The sequence below is a fragment of the Camelus bactrianus genome, chromosome 4 (assembly GCF_048773025.1).
Source record: "Camelus bactrianus isolate YW-2024 breed Bactrian camel chromosome 4, ASM4877302v1, whole genome shotgun sequence".
NCBI classification, from domain to species: domain Eukaryota; kingdom Metazoa; phylum Chordata; class Mammalia; order Artiodactyla; family Camelidae; genus Camelus; species Camelus bactrianus.
Window position 1 is genome coordinate 57,980,918 of NC_133542.1, and position 18,124 is coordinate 57,999,041.

Genomic DNA, 18,124 nt, shown 5'->3' on the forward strand with positions numbered 1-18,124 from the left:
TCCAAAAACTCATAAGCATGAGTAAAACAAGCCAACAAAAACACCAAATCAAAATGCCTTCTACGTGATACCTGGCTGGTACTGCTCAAGACTTCCAAGATCATGAAAAACAAAGAATGGCCAAGAAACTGTCACAGACCAGAGGAGTCTGGGGAGAGAGATGTGACAACTCAGTGCAGCGCAGTGCCCTGGACTGGATCCCGGGACAGAAAGAGGACAGAAAGTGGAACAACTGGTGAAAGCCACACGGAGTCTCAAGTTTAGCTTAATAATAATGTTAATAAAATGTATTAATAAAAAAGGAAGGGAGGGAGGAAAGGCAGGCAGGCCGACCCTGAGGGACTACCAGACCAGACGCTTGCATCGGCGAACAGCTGAGTACCACTGTAGCAGGAGCCGTCAGGAGCAGGGGGTGCAACCCACAGCCTCCGTGGCAGCAGCAGCAAGGGGTCTCTGCCCTAGCGCCCTCGAGGTCTTAGACAGCGGAAACTGCCTACAGATTTTATTTAGCTACAGAAACTTAGAAGAATTGTTCAGAAGGCAGAAAGTTAAATTCTTCCTAACAAACTGACCTGGAGAATCTGTGCCAAAGGCTTAAAAAACCAAGAGATATCTGGTCCCTTTCCTTTTTCATACAATCATGTGGGTGCTTCCCATGCTTGCCCAGCACAGCACCAGACACTCTCTCTCCTCCCTCACTAGAAGGGAAAACGTAACATCCTCAACACAGTCAAATTATTTAGGACAGGCATGTGGGAGTTGAGAGGAAGGGCACCAAACATCACGTGGGGGTCCGCGTCACACAGGCCAAGCACACCCGAGGAGGAGGCAAAGCCTCTGCACCCTTGCAGGAGATCTTGAGAAACACAGTGATACTTTATTTTTTTTTTTAACAGACTTTTTTTTTTTTTGTAGCGGGGAAGTAATTAGGTTTTTTTTTTTTAGAGGAGGTGCTGGGGCTTGAACCGAGGAACTCATGCGTGCTAAGCATACGCTCCACCCCTTGAGCTACACCCTTCCCCCAGCGATACTTTAAATAAATGATCATCAGCATGTTCAAGCTTTATGAAAAGATACGTAAATACAAGTGCAGATATAGTCGACCACTACAATTTTCAGCCTATCAAAGTTAGCAAAACAAAGGGCAAAGATGTATGGTGCCTGAATCCTGCTGTTAGAGGCACAGAAAGGACATGAACCCTGTGCCTCTACCTCGACCCTGGAAACTGAGCCCCGGGAGGTGCCAACCCAAATCAGGCCTATGCCCCAAACGTGTCTATTCAGGAACAAGAAGGGATGTAACCAAAAGTTCTGAGAAGGGAAAAGGAATCTAAAACTTCAGTTCACCTTTCACAAAGACTCAGTTGTTCATGTTCGGTTGTAGGAACTGAGACCCTCCAGGGGGTCAACGACAAACGACAAACTTTACATTAGAGTCAGGAGCATGTTTCAGCCTCTCCACAATTTCCACGTTATTTATCTTAATCCAATTCATATCAAATTAATTTCACTTATTAGAACATTAAAGGCATTACCCTCAGATGATCGCCGTTAAATGTGGGGGATATATTCTGAACTACTATTCTTTTCCTATTCATATACTAACATTATATGAACCATAAAACTGGAATATGACACATACTATTTTATAGTTTGCCTTTTCCTTTCCTTTTAATTAACACAAGTACATTATCTAAAACCCTTGGAGCAATGCATCTCTCAGGACTTTTCAGATTTTTGAATTAAAATAAAGTGTACATGCTGTGTATTTCAAATAACCCTATCCACCCTGTGCGTTCCAGGGCGGTACCTATAATTAAATACATCCAGATTTCTGCAATAAAACAGAGGGACGCTCACACTAAGTGGGAAGGTCAAAGATCACAAAGAACCTCATAACCATTCAGGTCAGGTTTTAATACCAAAAGAACTACACCAAAAAAGTCTCGATACATATAAAACTTTAAATATCTTTCCATAGCACTAAACAAAGATCTAATTGTAATGGCAACTTTGTCTATAGAAGAATGATTTAGTTAACTCCCCCTCTACTGGTGCTATTGTCAGATTTATAGCACCACCACCGATGATCCAAAGAACATCCTTATCCATGTGGATCTGTGCACTGAGATGGGCTTCATGAGCTAAGCCCCTAGAAATGGAACCACTCAGTCGAAGTTTAATAGATTCGGGGAAAATGCCCTTCAAAAGGCTGTGCTCATTTACACCGCCAGCAGTATGTGTAATTAGCAATCCCCTATATCCACGCCTACACAGAGGGACTGTAAGTAATCATCTTAGCTGAACATGATAGGTGAAAAAAGAACACACTGCTGTTTTATGTCTATTATTGAGGCAAAGTATCCCTCAAATATTTATTGCTCATTTGAAAGATCTTCTTCAGCAAGTTACTCATCATTCTTTTGAGTTACTGACTTCTAAAAGCTTTTATGCAATATCCCCCTGTTCTCCCATACACCACAAATACTTCTTTCCTAGTATGCCTTGTGACTGACTCTAGGCACTTTGTTTCCTTTCATATCTAAGTTTTTAAATATAAATTTACCCTTCCTTCCGTTTATGGCTTCTGAGTTTCTAGCCATGTTTAGAAATGCCTTTTTAACTCTAAGAGTATAAAAAGTATTATATTCTGCAGGAAAGAGTTAACCCAGCAGGCCTGAGACGGCTATCCTTTTACAAGGCTTTGTTTGACAAGGCTGGCCCCTGACTGGCATCTGGAAACTTGGATTTCAGGAAGGTTCCCACCACTCCCACAGCTGATGAGAGTGACTCGTTGTGCCTAAGCTGTCTGTACAGACCACATGGTTTATGCTCAGCGTGTGCTTTCCTCCTGAGAATCTGGAGTTTTGGTACATCTTAGGCAGAGGTGGTACCAATGTGACCAGCACCAAATAAAAACCCTTGGTGATGAGTCTCTAATGAACATCCCTGGCAGACAACATTCCACACACGCTGTCGCAACTCACTGTTGGAGGAATTAAGCACGTCCTATGTGACTCAACTGGGAGAGGACTCTTGGAAGCTTGCATCTGGTTTTCTCCAGACTCCGCCCCATGTGCCTTTTCCCTTTGCTTATTTTGCCTGTTAACATTTCACTGTAATAAATATTAGCCACAATCACAAATATATGCAGAGTCCTGAACCTAGGGGTGGTCTTGGAAATCCTGACATACATATTTATCTATGTTTTCTTCTAGCACTGAAGATTTTCCTTTCTGCATTCAAGTCTTTAATCCTGCTGGAATTTCTTTTGGCACATGAAGGGATGTAAGTCTTTTGTGAGTTTTTTAAGTCTTTTTCATTGTGCAATAAAACATTTAGAAAAATGTACAAAACACACGTGTACAGTTTAATGAGTTATTATAAACACCTATGTAACTACTGTCCAAGTCAAGAAAAAAAATTAATTCTGAAACCTGTACAAAGAAAGATTTCTACTAGACCTGGAGTTGGTGAGGGCTGAAAGACTGTTTAACATAAAAAAAAACAAAAAAACAAAAAAAAACCCAGTGAGTTTTAAGGACTTACCTAAGGTCACAGAGCTAATTAGCAGCAGAGCAAGAATGAGAATGGGGTCTTCTGACCTCAATCTAAAATTTTTGGCTACCCATGCAGCCGTCCACAAGGATGACCCTACACTTTATACAGCTCTATCTCTGTACATTGCACCTTAAATCAGGAGCTCTGCTTAAGAGAATCACCAAACTGCATAAGAATTTGCCTCATTCAGGTGGTATTTATGACAGTGGAAAAACGTACAAATTCAAAGGTCAGGAAACACCAGAGAAAGCTCATTACTATGAATAAGAAGCTAAGACCAAATGTGTAAATTCTAATTCATCCTTCCTTCTTTCCTTCTCCCTGCTCTCCTAAATCTTCTCCCCCTCAAGGCCCAGCACCCTGTGACCTCCACTGGGAAGCACTAACTCCCCCATCTGGATCACTCATTCACTCACGCACCCATGTAAGTAGGTACTGAGGCCCTGTATGTGCCAGAGCCCGGTGGTCACAGGTCTAGAGTAAAGAAGGAAGTGGGAGGCTGGTGTCCAGGTTTAGTCTACATGTGCTTGGTAGGTGCAGCAGAAAGAAAAGAGCAGAAGGCCTGGGACAGACTGCTCAAGACAACAGCACTCAAAGACGGAGGAAGGAGAGTCTGAAAGGGGGAAGAACAGGCAACAGACAAAAACAGGAAGAAAACTGGGTATGGGGTCAGAAGAACTAATGAAAGAAAAAAACGGACTAGTCAGGAAGAACTGGGAAAAGTCTGTTTGCCCAGCTAGGAAATAAATTCCTAAAATCCCCCTGCAGGTAAATGAATGACATGAATGTAAAAAGCAAGACTTTAAAGCTTCTGAAAGAAAACTGAGAAGGGAAATTTAAAATTCAAGCACAAAGCATAAAAGACTAATAGGTTTAAGATTTTTAAATATCATAAAACACACTATAAAGTAAAAAGCTATAAATAGCCATAATGTTTCTAAACAAAAAGGAAATGGATACAGAACATACTTTAAAAATTCCCGCAAATCAAGAAGACACAAATTAACTCATATTTTTTTAATGGACAAAGAATATAAGCAGGCAATTCAGAGATGAGTCATATATTTAATAACACATGAAAAGAGGCTCAATCACACCGATCAGGAATATGCAAAATTAACACAACAATGAGATACAATTACGTACCCTTCACGTTAGAAAAACTCTTCAAATGTTGGCAAAGACTGGAAGCCAACCAAGAGGAACTCAGGCTCACTGCTGATATGATCTCTGGAGAACAAACCTCCAGCTCAGTTGTCTCTAGTTTAGTGAAACAGGCGCACCCCCTTGAACCTGGCACGCCTACTCCAGGGGGGCACACTCCAGAGCAGTGCCAGTCAAAGTAGCCCCGTTGCAAACTGCCACCAGCCCTCAAAGAGAGAAGGAACACTTCTTTCTGCACTGAGAGTCTTACCAGGATAAGAAACGTTAAATAAATCAACGGTGAGAGTTGATTTACGTTCTGCCACACATTCCCTATTTGCAAGAGGTAGTTCCTCAGTCCTTAGACCACACTTCATGTTTCACTGTCCTGGAGAACAACTCCCAGAGAAAGACAAGCACAAGGACACCTGGCAGAAACTGCCCATGGCCCCAGGGTCAGGAAGAGCAAATAAAATAAAGGAAATAATCTAAATGGCGGTCAACAGGAAAATGGATTATTAAAAACGTGGCAGAACGATGAAAATACACAAGTCACATGTCACACGGACCAACATGACAATATCTTAAAAACTAAGATGAAACAAAGAAAGCAAGTTGCAGAGGGTTATATATATTATGGTTCCACTCATGTCAAGTTTGTAAATGCAATAAATCTATTGCTTACGAAACATACAGCACAGGGACCACAGCCCCTGGTCAAGGAGGTAAGAGGGGAGAAGGGAGGGGGAGAGGAGAGGGAAAAAAAAGAAGAAAAAGAATTTGTAAGGGTTAACACAGGGAGCCTGAATTGTACTGGTGATGTTTACTTCTTTAAATAACAAAAGACCTGAAGCAAATAGCAAAAGTTGTACAGATTTGACAAAGATGAGAGGGACTACGTAAGTGTTCCTAAGAGTATTCTCTATACTTCTCTTCATACTTGAAATATTTCATTATGTAAAAAATAACATATACACCATAATTTTGCTTTATGATACTGTATAAAAAGGAGAAGAAAATACATCAGTAATTTTTCTTTTCTATATTTTAATGTACTTTTCAAATATTCTACAGTAAAAATAGATTTCTTTTTAGGGAAAATAATACACAGAGCAGATTTTTTAAAAGAATCTATGTTTTAAGGATAAATTTAAATCACAGAATTTTAAAACTTGAAAGGAGCTTTAAAGACTATGGAAGAACAAAAATAAGAACATTTACTGATGGGCATGCAAAATGGTAGAGCCACTTTGGAAAACTAAACACGCTCTCATAGAATCAATCCGGCAACCGCACTCCATGGCATTTACCCAAAGGAGTTGAAAACCTATGTTCACATGAAGACCTGCACACAGATGTTTATAGCAGTTTTATTCATAATCACAACACTTGAAAGCAAACAAGATGTCCTTCAGTAGGTGAATGGATAAACAAACTGGTCCCTACAGACAAAGGAATATTACTCAGTACTAAAAAGAAATGAGCTGTCAAAGCATGAAAAGACATGGAGGAACCTTAAAGGCATAGTACTAAGTGGAAGAAGCCAATCTGAAAAGGCTACATATCATATGATTCTTACTACCCGACATTCTGGAAAAGGCACAACTATGCAGACAGTAAAAAGATCAGTGGTTCCAGGGGGGAAGGGAAGGGAGTGAAAACGAACAGCACAGAGGATTTTGGGGGCAGTGAAAACACTCTGTCTGATACTGTAAGGGGGATATATGTCCTTATACATCTGTCCAGACCCACAGAACAAACAACACCTACAGTGAACCATAATGTCAACTAGGGATGTGGGGTAATTATGACGCACCAGTGTGCGTTCATCCTTGGTCAAACAGGTACCACTGTGAGCGATGTGGATAATGAGGGCAGCTATACAACTGTCAGGGCAAGAGGTATGTGGGAAATCCCTGTGCCTCCCTGTCAATTCTGTTGTAAATCTAAAAGTGCTCTTTAAAAAAAAATAGCCTTTAAAAAAACATTCAGTCTCAGAAACATTCCAGAAACACTGAAACTCTTAAATTCCAAAACAAACAAAAAAACAATTTCCAGTTTAGCGTATGTCAGCATTAAATTCACATAGAAAAAAAAAACTACTGGGAATAACTATGTTTATTTACTTTCCATTAAATAATTCTCTAATTCATACTATTCACCTGTCTTTAATTTCACTATCTAAAGCAAAAGAAGGGAACCTTCCTTCTACCCCTCAAGGAAGAAGTAACCAGTAAAGGTTTACGGACTTCACTTCAGTACCACTGATCATTAGCCACTGAGAATTCTGAAAACATATAATTATTCCTGAGAAATAAAACTCCCCACATAAATCATTCTTCGTATCTCTCCAAAAAATACAGCTTTGATTTCTGAGCCAAGGAGAAAAGGCCCTTTTCTCACAAGATTAGAAAAGGCAAATATACTGGCTTTTCATTCACATCATCACTTAATGGAAAAAAATGTTAGAAAGGAAGGGAAGGAAGGAAGGAGGGAAGGAAGGAAGGAAGAAGGAAGGAAGGAAGGAAGGAAGGAAGGAAGGAAGGAAGGAAGGAAGAAAAGGAAGGAAGGAAGGAAGGAAGGAAGGAAGGAAGGAAGGAAGGAAGGAAGGAAGGAAGAGCAATAAATCACTTCCCTTAGGTGAATCGCCTTTCATGACAACTTGACATCACGACACTCCCTGGAAAGTATATAAGAAAAGCGTTACTGTCAAGAAGATGAGGGAAAGGACTGTGTTTACCGCAGTTATTATCCCTGTGTAGTGGGATTTCAGGGGACTCTTTTTCAGCTTGTTGGTTAAATTGTATGTTATTACTAATCTACTTCATGAGCATGAATTATTTGCGTGCATTAAAAAGAAAAAAAAAACAGTTGTTTCAGGTTCTTCAAGTTTGTTTAAATTTTCTACAAAAGAACTTCTTTTTTTCAGAATGTGAAAGTAAATTTTAAATTATAAATCAGGTTAAAAGCCTTAAGTAGAAGCTGAGATTGAAAGGGAAAGCTGAAAATACCTAGACCACTGCCCACCGCATCATAAATCAATTAACAATCCAACGCTATGGGTACTTTAAGAAAGAGCTGTCATGTTACCACCGGAATAATTTCACACAGAAATAGTCTCCGTGTCCCTAACCGCATTTAATTTCTTCTGATTCACACATATGTAAATACATTACAGTCACAAGGCAGTTTCACATGGCCTTCTGAGCCTCAGAAAAACACCGAGAGGTGGGCAGCTATCACCTGCATTTGTACATGAAAAGCCGGGGCTCAGGATCTGACTGACTTGCCAAAGGCCACCAAGCTAATGAGACAAAGAACTCCAAGCTGCACCTAGAGAGATCTTTACTCTCCCAGTGCACACTAGAACACAGTACCTCCCTCTGTTTGTTGAAATAGGTAATATTAGCTTCAACGTACAGATGAGGAAACAGAGCCTAGAATTCACTGAGGATGCTGACCAACATGACACAGATAGGAAGTGGCAGGGCTAGGACTCAAACTCCAGGCAGCCCAACTCCAACTCAGCGCTCCTCCTGATGTGCTGAATCACAGCACCGCTGAAGCAGAAAGCGGGTGGGGATGACACTAAGCTTTGCTAGACAACTAGGTACACGACTTTGTACCCTGACCACATCCAACGTGGCAGGAAGAGTCCCTGACTCACTCACCCCTTCCTCAGGAATTCAGAATTGGGACCAAAAAAGCAAGCCTCTCGAGAGTGCCTGGACCTGTAAGATAAGCCAGGAGATGTGGCACGGGCATCTTCAGCCTACCCCATGGAGCACAAAATCGGAAGAAGCTGGTCTGAAGAAAGAGTGGCATGGAGATGCAGAGAGAGGATGGAGGAACTGGATGACCTCTAGTCCTTAGTTGCAAACCCCTCTTGAAGGCCCCTCCTGTTTCCATAAGACTCCTAATTCCTTAGAGTAAGTGCCCCATTTTTGCTTAAGTCAGCTTACAACTAGGTCCAAATACAAATGGACAGTCTTTGCCAAAGAGGGGAAAAAAATCTCCCTCCATAAAAGTACATTAAAAAAAAAAAAAAGCAGTTAGCACACAAGCATATGACCAGGGTGAACATCAGATCAGAAGAGAAGTCCTTCCTAAGAGTGGGCCAATCTAGTCCCAAAGGACCTTCTTGACCGTGCATCACATTACTCCCCAACAGCCACCAAAAATGCAATAGCTTCTTAAGTTTACAATACGTTGCTCCTGTCCAGTCCTTTTGGTCAGCCAAGTCCCTCATCCAGGAACACTCTCCCAACCTCTCCCGACCATCTCCACACATCCAAATCCTCCTCATATGAGGTCCAGCACAAACACTACATGTTCCCCACTTACACATCCCGCCCTGGCCCTACAAACTCCCAGAGACCTTTCCTGCTTCTCTCCTGGCACTCGCTCTCTCTCGCTGTAACGCTGTGCGACTGCACACTCCCTCCTTCCCCGGGCCACAACAGCTCTTTCAAGTGTGGTTTGAATCTGACTGCACGTGACTGCCTACTCTGCTGCTCCTTCCATCTCTGGAGCTCCTCAGCTATCCCAGCATGGACTCAGTGCCTTACAGAAAGAAGCTGCTCAAATACCTGTTCCATGTATAAAATATTAATTCCTCATGCATTAGAAAAGCCATTTAGAAGTTTATACCTCTAATATCTGCAGCAAACGAAAGAAGGGGATTGGCGGCAATTTATAACACCTGACAGAAGAATCCCAGAAAGGGGTCTGTATGTTTTTTAATACTGTGACAAGGGCTTAAGGTTTTTTTTTTTAAAAAAAGAAGAGGAAGAGAGAAATTCCAGAAGGTCTGACTGTGTGACAGAACTGCTCTGTTCCAAATCAAGAGGGGCGCAGTAGTTGCTGCGAAGAGAAGGACAGGAGAAAAGAAAAAGATGAAAGGGGAGGACAGGCCCAGAAAGGGCAGAAAATCAAGGACTTTCCCCTGACTCACCCCATCTTCAAGAGTTAACTGAATTCCTGAAATGCTTGGGCAAAGAGGATTGTGTGTGTGTGTGTGTGTGTGTGTGTGTGTACGTGTGTGTACACCAGTGGAACAGGTGGGTTTCATGTCCAAACTAACATAGGTGGAACCAAAATACCACTTTCAGAAACAGAAGCCCAGAAGCTAAGAAAAGCATAAGTAAACTGAATTAAAGGAAATTCACAAAAATTGAATGTGATGGAGTACAGGGGTACTGAGGATAAGTACCTCTGAACTTTGACAATCTCTGCGATTAGGAGTTTGAAGCTAAACTATGAAGAATCAGGAAGTCCTAATTGGCATCTAGATTTTGTGTGTAATACTCAATTTCTTCTGGTAGATCAACCCTGTGAATTAAAAATCTATAAACAAATACTAACTGGCAGTTAAAGTCCACATGATCCATTGATTCCTATATACCATTTCAATTCACTAAATGCCACTCTAATACTTGGCAAAATCTAAATGAGGCCAGCAGGATACTTCTTTACGAATTAGGGCTTAGAACTGTGATGTCTACTTCTGTGTTTTTAAATACAGGCTTGCCCCCATTCCCCACTTTTTTAAAGGGACTCATTAAACGCAAGTGTATTAACAGGAGAATGTCAAGAAGTCCAGCAGTAAACACAAACATAGTAAGTCAGGGGTTGGGGGAGAATTCATTCCCAGAAAGAGACAATCCAGCAAGGCTCCTGCAGGAGTCGCCTCCCTCCAGCCAGGGTAGCCCAAGGTGGTAGCAGATAAGAACCTTTGCAGGCAATGAGGTCCTGAGCAATAAGGTCCCTCCCCCCAGAACTAAGGCAATCAGCCAGCCATCTTCCTCTTCCCTAGCCCACCGGTCTCACCCCCAGACCCAAGTGTGGAAACTCCCGCCTCAGGATGCACTAGTGACTAGACTCTTTCCAGGGAAAGGGAGAGGCGTCATCTTCCACTTCAGCAGTCCTAGCCATCTGCATATGATGTCGGGTTACTTTAAGCCCCCTACCAACCCAGCATAGCCCCAAGTAAGGCTACCCCTCCCTGCTCACACGCACGGCCCCTTCCTCCCAGCACACAAGCACACACACACACAGAGGGAGGGATGGAAGAAGTCATAGAGTTAGCTTGGCAGGGCTGGGTCAAATGAGGAAACAGCAGTGCTCATCTGTAGCCTAGATTTAATGAACAAGAGCCAGACTCCAGATGCACTGCCATCCACAAACACTCCCACCTCCCAAGGAGGCCCTCTTCCCCAGAGACAGCAGTCAGCAGGTGTCCAGTTAGAAATCAATGTTAGCAAACCGATGAGCAGGAGGACTAGTTCAACTCATGAAAGCTGGCTTAGAGGAGATGACATATACTATGCAAGAGTTCAGACTGCATAAAAGTCAAATGTATGATAGTTAAGCTCCACCCAAAGCAGCCAATTACTTAGAACAATGCTCATTTGGATGTGTAAACTCTAGAATGTTTTCTGTTTAAGTCACGATTTAAATCCCAGCACTTGTGGTTTGACCTGCTTGACTCCAGTGTATCCTAACGTCATTAACACATCTACCCCAGGCCCAAAAGTTCTAAGAAAGAATCTAGGAGCAAATAAACAATGTCCTCATTTCTCTTCTAAACACTTTCTCCAACTTTCCAATTTTCCATTTCTCTATAATGGAATGAAGATATGTGAAATAGCAAAAATAAACCAAAGTTTATTCTAAAGTTGAACTTAGGTTTATAAAATATCCATTTGTTCCATCACTCAAAATTCCGCCTAAAAGATTTGAGGCATCATACACCACTTGCAGCTACATACGTACCAAAAAATAGCAGAATGCACCAGGGGAGGGGGGACCCAGTAGTTAGACTGGGAGACGGCAACAAAAGGCACCTTTGGATTAAAGCTACAAAATCTCAGGTGCTCACTGGGTATGGACCTCATGGTATCAGAGAATCACAATCTGAACTTACAGAGTTTCAATCAAAACACCACCCAGTATCATTCAAGAATGAAAATGGCGCCATACTCTTGTTTGGCTTCAGAATGAAGTACAATTAAGTGGCTTTTCCATCACAGTGCATGACAAAATGGCAGAATCAGGAACATCCAAGTATCATGATGATGCCTTTCTCAATATCTCTTTTCACAAATAAAACAACTAACTCCATGATGACATTCCTGGAGCACATAAAATTGTTATTTTACGGTTGTGGCAGACAATACTCCTTTTAAACTAACACCCATAGCCTTTTCCCAGTTCACATTGCTAAGTAACATTTTCAAGTTTTATCTTTTTCTCTTTCTTGCTAAATTTTTTAAATTTATGTTTATGTGATGACAGACAATAGAGGCTTCTGGCATATATAAACTCACATGAACATCACTGATGCTCTCAGGATAGCTAGAAAAGGAGAAAAACCCATGAAAATTTGGGGGGAAATTGCTACTTGATAACTTATGCATTATTAAATGCTATTACAAGAAATGTACACAACCTAAGGAACTGAATCTACTAACCTCTACAATCAATGTGATACATGGTTTATCCAGTCTTGACAAAAATCCTCTGGATCACCAGTGGTACGTTCATCCACTCGTACATATGCAATTGTATAAAGAATCTATTATTTAGAACACCAGGAAAGAAAACAATTAAAAAATTTATACTTATAGCTACCATTTAAAAAAACAGAATAAGCACTTTTCATTTCAATGCTAAGATCTCCTAATTTGATGCCCTGCTTTGCAAATTCAGAATAAGGAGGGAAATTATAATGATCACCAAATTGGAAAAATAGTAAGGAATACATCCATAAATAAAATTTGGTGTGTAGAAGTAATATACTAATATTAAAAAAGTAATAATAATACACTGGTAATCATTCACTGAAGGCAAAAAAAACTCCAATACCAATATAACATATAATTTATCATATATATGTGTGTATATGTATATCATAAACATACAAAACCTTACATTAAAATTGGAACAAAGTGTCTGAATTACACAATAGCTTTACAAGAAGAGTATTACTGGATGGGTACATGTTATTAACACATTACAACAACTGAGAATGTAAATGGTTGATAGTCACAACCCTAGGAAACCTTTGCCCTCTCTCAGCACTTCTGATCCTCTTCCCTGGTTCTTTTTTGTCTTCTTCTCACCCCTACATATGCATAGCCCCCAGAGAGCTGTCCTCTGGACAATCTGTCCACTCTCATGAGTCCACCATCACCCCACATTCTCCCAAGCTTCAGAACCAAAGTTCCCACACCACCTCCAATCCACGCGCTTAGCACTAGGCCAAGTTCTTAACATGCATTATCTCTTCCCATTGTTACAACAACCTGTAAAATAGTTTTGTTATTATCTCATTTTACAGACGAGAAACCCAAGACACAGAAGTTAGGTCCCTTGTTCAAGGACATTAAAATTAAAAAGTGGCAGAGCCAGGATTCATAACCAGCTCTAAACTCAATGTCACAGGTTTTGGTCACTATTCAAAACAGCCTCCCTAAACTACTCAACATGGGTGCCTCAGTAATTCAACCCATTCATTCACCAAATGATTCGTTTCTTGAACACAAACCTGTTCTCTCTTCTCTCTACTTTCACCTCCCTATATCCGTCTAGAGGCTACACTCTGCATCCCCTTAATCTCTCAGATAGATTCTTGGAATCATCTTTAACTCCTCCCTCTCTTGAGTAACCTCAACTACTAGGCCAATAATTTCTGCCTGCTTTAGAGATTCTGGATTATATTACCTTCTTGTCAAATCCACATCCACTGTCCCAATTCAGACCCTAAGTTTCTTTTAACTTGGCTACTGTGATACCTTCCTTTTAGACTTGCTGCTCTTGGTCTCTGGACCCTTGCAATCAATGTTACACCACGTGTTGTCCTTATAAAACAGATCTATTCATGTTACACCCCTGTTTAAAAGCCTTTGATGGTCCTCTACTGTCTACAGAACAAAGTTCAAACTAGCTGTGCTGGCACTGCTACACAAGCTGGTCCCAACTATCCATCTTCCCAGCGTCACCTCCTACCGCCCTCCCCACCAAAAATGATGGTCATTTATAGAGTCTGTTTATGCAGTGCATTATCACATACCTTAAGCCTAACAACACTATGAGTATTTCTTATTATGCCCATTTTATGAGAAAGAAACTGAGACTTAGGAAGGCAAGATAATTTTCCCAAGATCCCAAGCTGTACAAGGCAGACAGGGCCAAGTCTCAAACTCCAAATTTTCTCTCCTTTCTCAGTACTTTATGCAGCCACAGTACCCCTATGCTAGCATATCAGACTCCCTTAGACTTTCTCAGGAAGTGCACAGTATTTTCCAACCTCTATGTCTTAGCTCAAGATATGGCTCCTTCAGCCTGGAATGCTATTCTCGCTCCTTGACGTTTCTAAAGAACTGTGTTAAGTATTTTTCATATTATGCTTCATACTAGTTATTTACATTTATATATAAACCTGCCTCTACACTGAACTATAAGCCCTGTGAGGCCAGGACCATATATTAGTCACTTCATTTTTAAAGCCTGCTAATTGAACTAGAAAATGTGTGGGAGAACAAGACATATTAGATGGTGAGCGTCAAGGTAGAGACCTGCCAGGCCTGAAACCAGAGACCAGCAGCTTGGATCAGACCACCTGGGCACACTGGCAGTGCCGACAATTCTAACATCCCTCTTCTGAGCAAGGTCAAGTGCCCTGGTGCCAACTATTCTCATCGACACTGGCCTTCATTAAATACTACAATTTACTGAAAGCATTATTTAAAACAAGATAGGGCAGAAGTGAAAAATGGGGAGTTATAAAATATAGAAATATCATCATTATTTTCCATTTTAGCCTTTCTATTTAGTCTAAGTAACCAGAACTGAAATGATACAGGCTGGATTTAGCCTTTCGACACAGGTGAGCTAGGCTGCACGTATGACTATCATTAAAGCAGCCACACTGGGGCTGGGGCTCCGCGTGGCCGCTTCAGGACGCCCACACAATCACGTTCGCCTGCACAGCTACGCACAGCTTCCCACGTCTCACCCTCTGAAAGAGCCACTAGGATTCCTGGCACTGGCGGAGACTCTCTCAGAAGGTATCTGACATGTTGATTAACCGGCCAACTTTTGCAGCTTGAAGTTTCCCATGGCTGTGTCAAATGGTCAAGCTGAACAGTGTCAATGTGCTTTAAGATTACAGGCTGTTACCCCTTCATGAGTTGTCTTTATCCCCATGAAGATCAGATTCTAAGGATGCCTTAGAATTATAAAGCCCAGAATATGAAACCACTGAACAGCTGACCAGGTGAAAAGTCTCAAATGCTTACTTCCCCCTGTCAGAAATCTCCCTACCCACTGCTGAAATACAACTACAATGTCAACTTTTCCATGAACTGGCAGAGGATAATATTAGAAGAAAAACTAGCCCACATGTCTTGCCTTGAATTTCATTCCACTCCAAACAGTCATGTCACCCTAAATATAAAGAAAGAAACTACAGACTATGACCTTAAGTAATTTACACAATAAATTTCAGAACTGCCTTTAACAGAACTAACTGTTCTCTATTTTTGCATCTTACCCAAGAATCTAGTATGTCCTATTCAGTGAACATCAGATTACTGCTACATTTTATACGCTACAGGAGATTTCTTCTGGAGCCATGTTGATCTTGTTATAAATTATATTTTCCCTTTCAGAGACAGTAATACAGTGGTAGTGCAGAATTAACATAAACTTTGGAATCAAAGAATCTGAGTTTAAGCCCTAACTCTGTAATATGAGGGAAGCTCCACCAGATAATCATAGTACCAAAGTCACAGGGTGCTGTAGGGATTCAATCAGTTAATATGGACAAAGTAATGAGAACACATGGTAAGCGCTCAGTAAACATGAGCTTTACTGTTACTCTATTACAGTCACCTGACTCAGAGTGACAATTACAGGATATTTGTGAAAGGATAACAAATTCTAACAAATCCCAACCCAAGATCATCCTACTTACCTTTTGGCAACTTTCATACATGATACTACTTGGAAAAAATAAATCAATAAAAGAGAAACCTAACTGTCAATTCTGCTTCTCAGGAGCTCCTGCACAGTGTGCTGGCAGATACAACTGAGGGCAGCTACAGACTTAATTTAAATTGATGACGTGGGTATCATTTCAAATGCAAAGGTAAAATGCACTGATTTTAGATCTACAGAAAGGCAGTGTTACCAGCTATCTACATCTTGAAATAACAGACCTGGGAACCAGAGATGATAATATTACTCTAGCATTAGCTCTATCATATAATCACACATATATCTGTTTACATGTACTCTTTCTCCGTCTTCTCAATAGTATTATAATTCCACTGGCGGACTTTGGGGTTTCTTTTGTATCTCATAGCAATGTTACATAGCAGTCAAATAACTGAAGTAAAGTGACATGCAGCTGAGAATTTAGCAATGCATCTGATTTGACTCTTCATCAGCATGAACACTCTATGGTATGGAGGTAACACAGTCTAACGGCTGGTTATAGAGCACACCTGAGCTACCACTTACCAGCTGCAGGATCTTGGGAACCTAAAAAGCCCGTTTTACATTCCCTAAGATGGCAATAATAATTTTATCTACCTCTTAGAATTACTTTGACGAATAAAAAAATATATATACAAAGCACTTAAAACAATATTAGTGCTGAAAATATTTAAGGGGAAGTGTACTGATGTCTCCAATTTACTGTGAAATGCATCAAAATAAGATGGATTGAGTACTTAATGCCACTGAACTGTACATTTAAAAATGGTTAAGATGATAAATTCTACGTTTTGTGTATCTTACCACAATCTTCTTTAAATAAAAAAAAAACAGTAAAATAATTAAAATAATACTTTTAAATGTGGCTTGAAAATGGACAGATGTGATAAAGCGAGCAGTAAAATATCACGTGTAGAACCTAGGTAGTGGCTGTATGAATGCTCATTTTCAACTTTTCTGTATTTTTTTAAGATTTTTATAATAAAATATTATGGGGAAAAACAATGCTGGCATCTAACAGTTTCCTTTTATTATCATCTATTAGAAATAATAGTCAGCACATACTCAGATATCTAGTTCCTTTTTCTCATAGCAGAATTCTAAAAAGCAGCTTTTTACGAGCCCTCTCCTTTCATTATAGCCTTTCTGAAACTGAAAGTGGTTTATCTGAAGTTCCTTAACTGATGTACACATGTGTGACTTTAAGTTAAATTATTCTAAGGTACGAACTGCCAGGAATTTAACCTCTCCTAAAGAAATATAAAAACCATGTCAACAGGTATCTGTGGTTGAGGATTGGTGATCTGACCAAATGAAACAATGGAAAAGCAAGGACTGGAATTATTTAGCCCTAACTTTTCTAGTAGCTGCTAAAGCTAGTAAATTCCTTAACCAGAAGAACTACAATCATCTTAACAGGTACCTGATGTACAGGAACACACCACATATATACAAACACATCAGCCACCTAAGAATTCCATTCTTCCTCTAGTTTTGTTCCCTATTCCAACTAGTAATTCAGATTTTAAGGTGTTTAGTGGAACAACATGAACTCAGATATCTCGCAGCCTAACAATTTAAAAAGTCAAACCACCTCACACCTGGGCTGACTACTATTAAAAATGCAGAAATTAACAAGTGTTGGTGAGACCCTAGAAAAACTGGAGCCCTCGTTTACTGTTGGTGGCAACATAAAATGGTACAGCCACTGTGGAAAACAGTAAGCCAATGCCACAGAAAAATAAAAATTGAACTACCATATAATCCAACAATCCCACTCCTGGAGATATAGATATAGATATATGAATATATCTATATATATATTCAAAGAACTGGAAGTACAGTCTCACAGAGGTATTTGTACACCCATGTTCGTAGCAGCATTATGCACAATACCTAAAACATACAAACAACCCAAGTGCCCATCCACAGACGAATGGATGAGAAAACGCGAGATATGCACAGAATGGAATACTCTTCAGCCTTAGAAAGGAAGAAAATCCTGTCACCTGGTACAACATGGATGAACCCTGAGGACTCTATGCCAAGAGAAATAAGCCAGTCACAAAAAGACAAATCCTGTATGCATCCACTTACATGAAATATGTAGAGTGGCCAAAATCATAGAGACAGAAAGTAGAACGGTGGTTGCCAGGGGCTGGGAGGAGGTGGAATAGGGAATGAGGGTTTAGTGGGAATAGAGTTTCAGTTTTGCGAAATGAAAAGAGTTCTGGAGATAAATGGTGATTGGTGATAGTTGCACAACAATATGAACGTACTTAATACCACTGGACTGTACAGTTATAAATGGTTATAATGGTAAATTTTATGTTATGTGTATTTTGTCACAATAACAAAAAATGGAAGAAAAAATCAGGGAGCTGATCTCCCCAGAAGACCTGGTGGTGCTCCAGCATAG

General features: G+C 40.4%; 1 protein-coding gene across 5 annotated transcripts in view; it reads right to left on the reverse strand.

Moving 5' to 3' along the window:
• Positions 1-18,124, reverse strand: part of ECPAS (Ecm29 proteasome adaptor and scaffold) — a 90,191-nt gene that overhangs the window by 69,801 nt on the left and 2,266 nt on the right. For 2 of the 5 annotated variants that reach the window (XM_074361988.1, XM_074361987.1), the window contains exon 2: positions 12,177-12,280. The exons of the other annotated variants lie outside the window; for them this stretch is intronic. In XM_074361988.1, coding sequence (XP_074218089.1) covers positions 12,177-12,198 — 22 coding nt within the window. In that variant the 5' untranslated portion in view covers positions 12,199-12,280. The remainder of the gene's footprint in view (positions 1-12,176; positions 12,281-18,124) is intronic. 5 annotated transcript variants of the gene reach the window in all.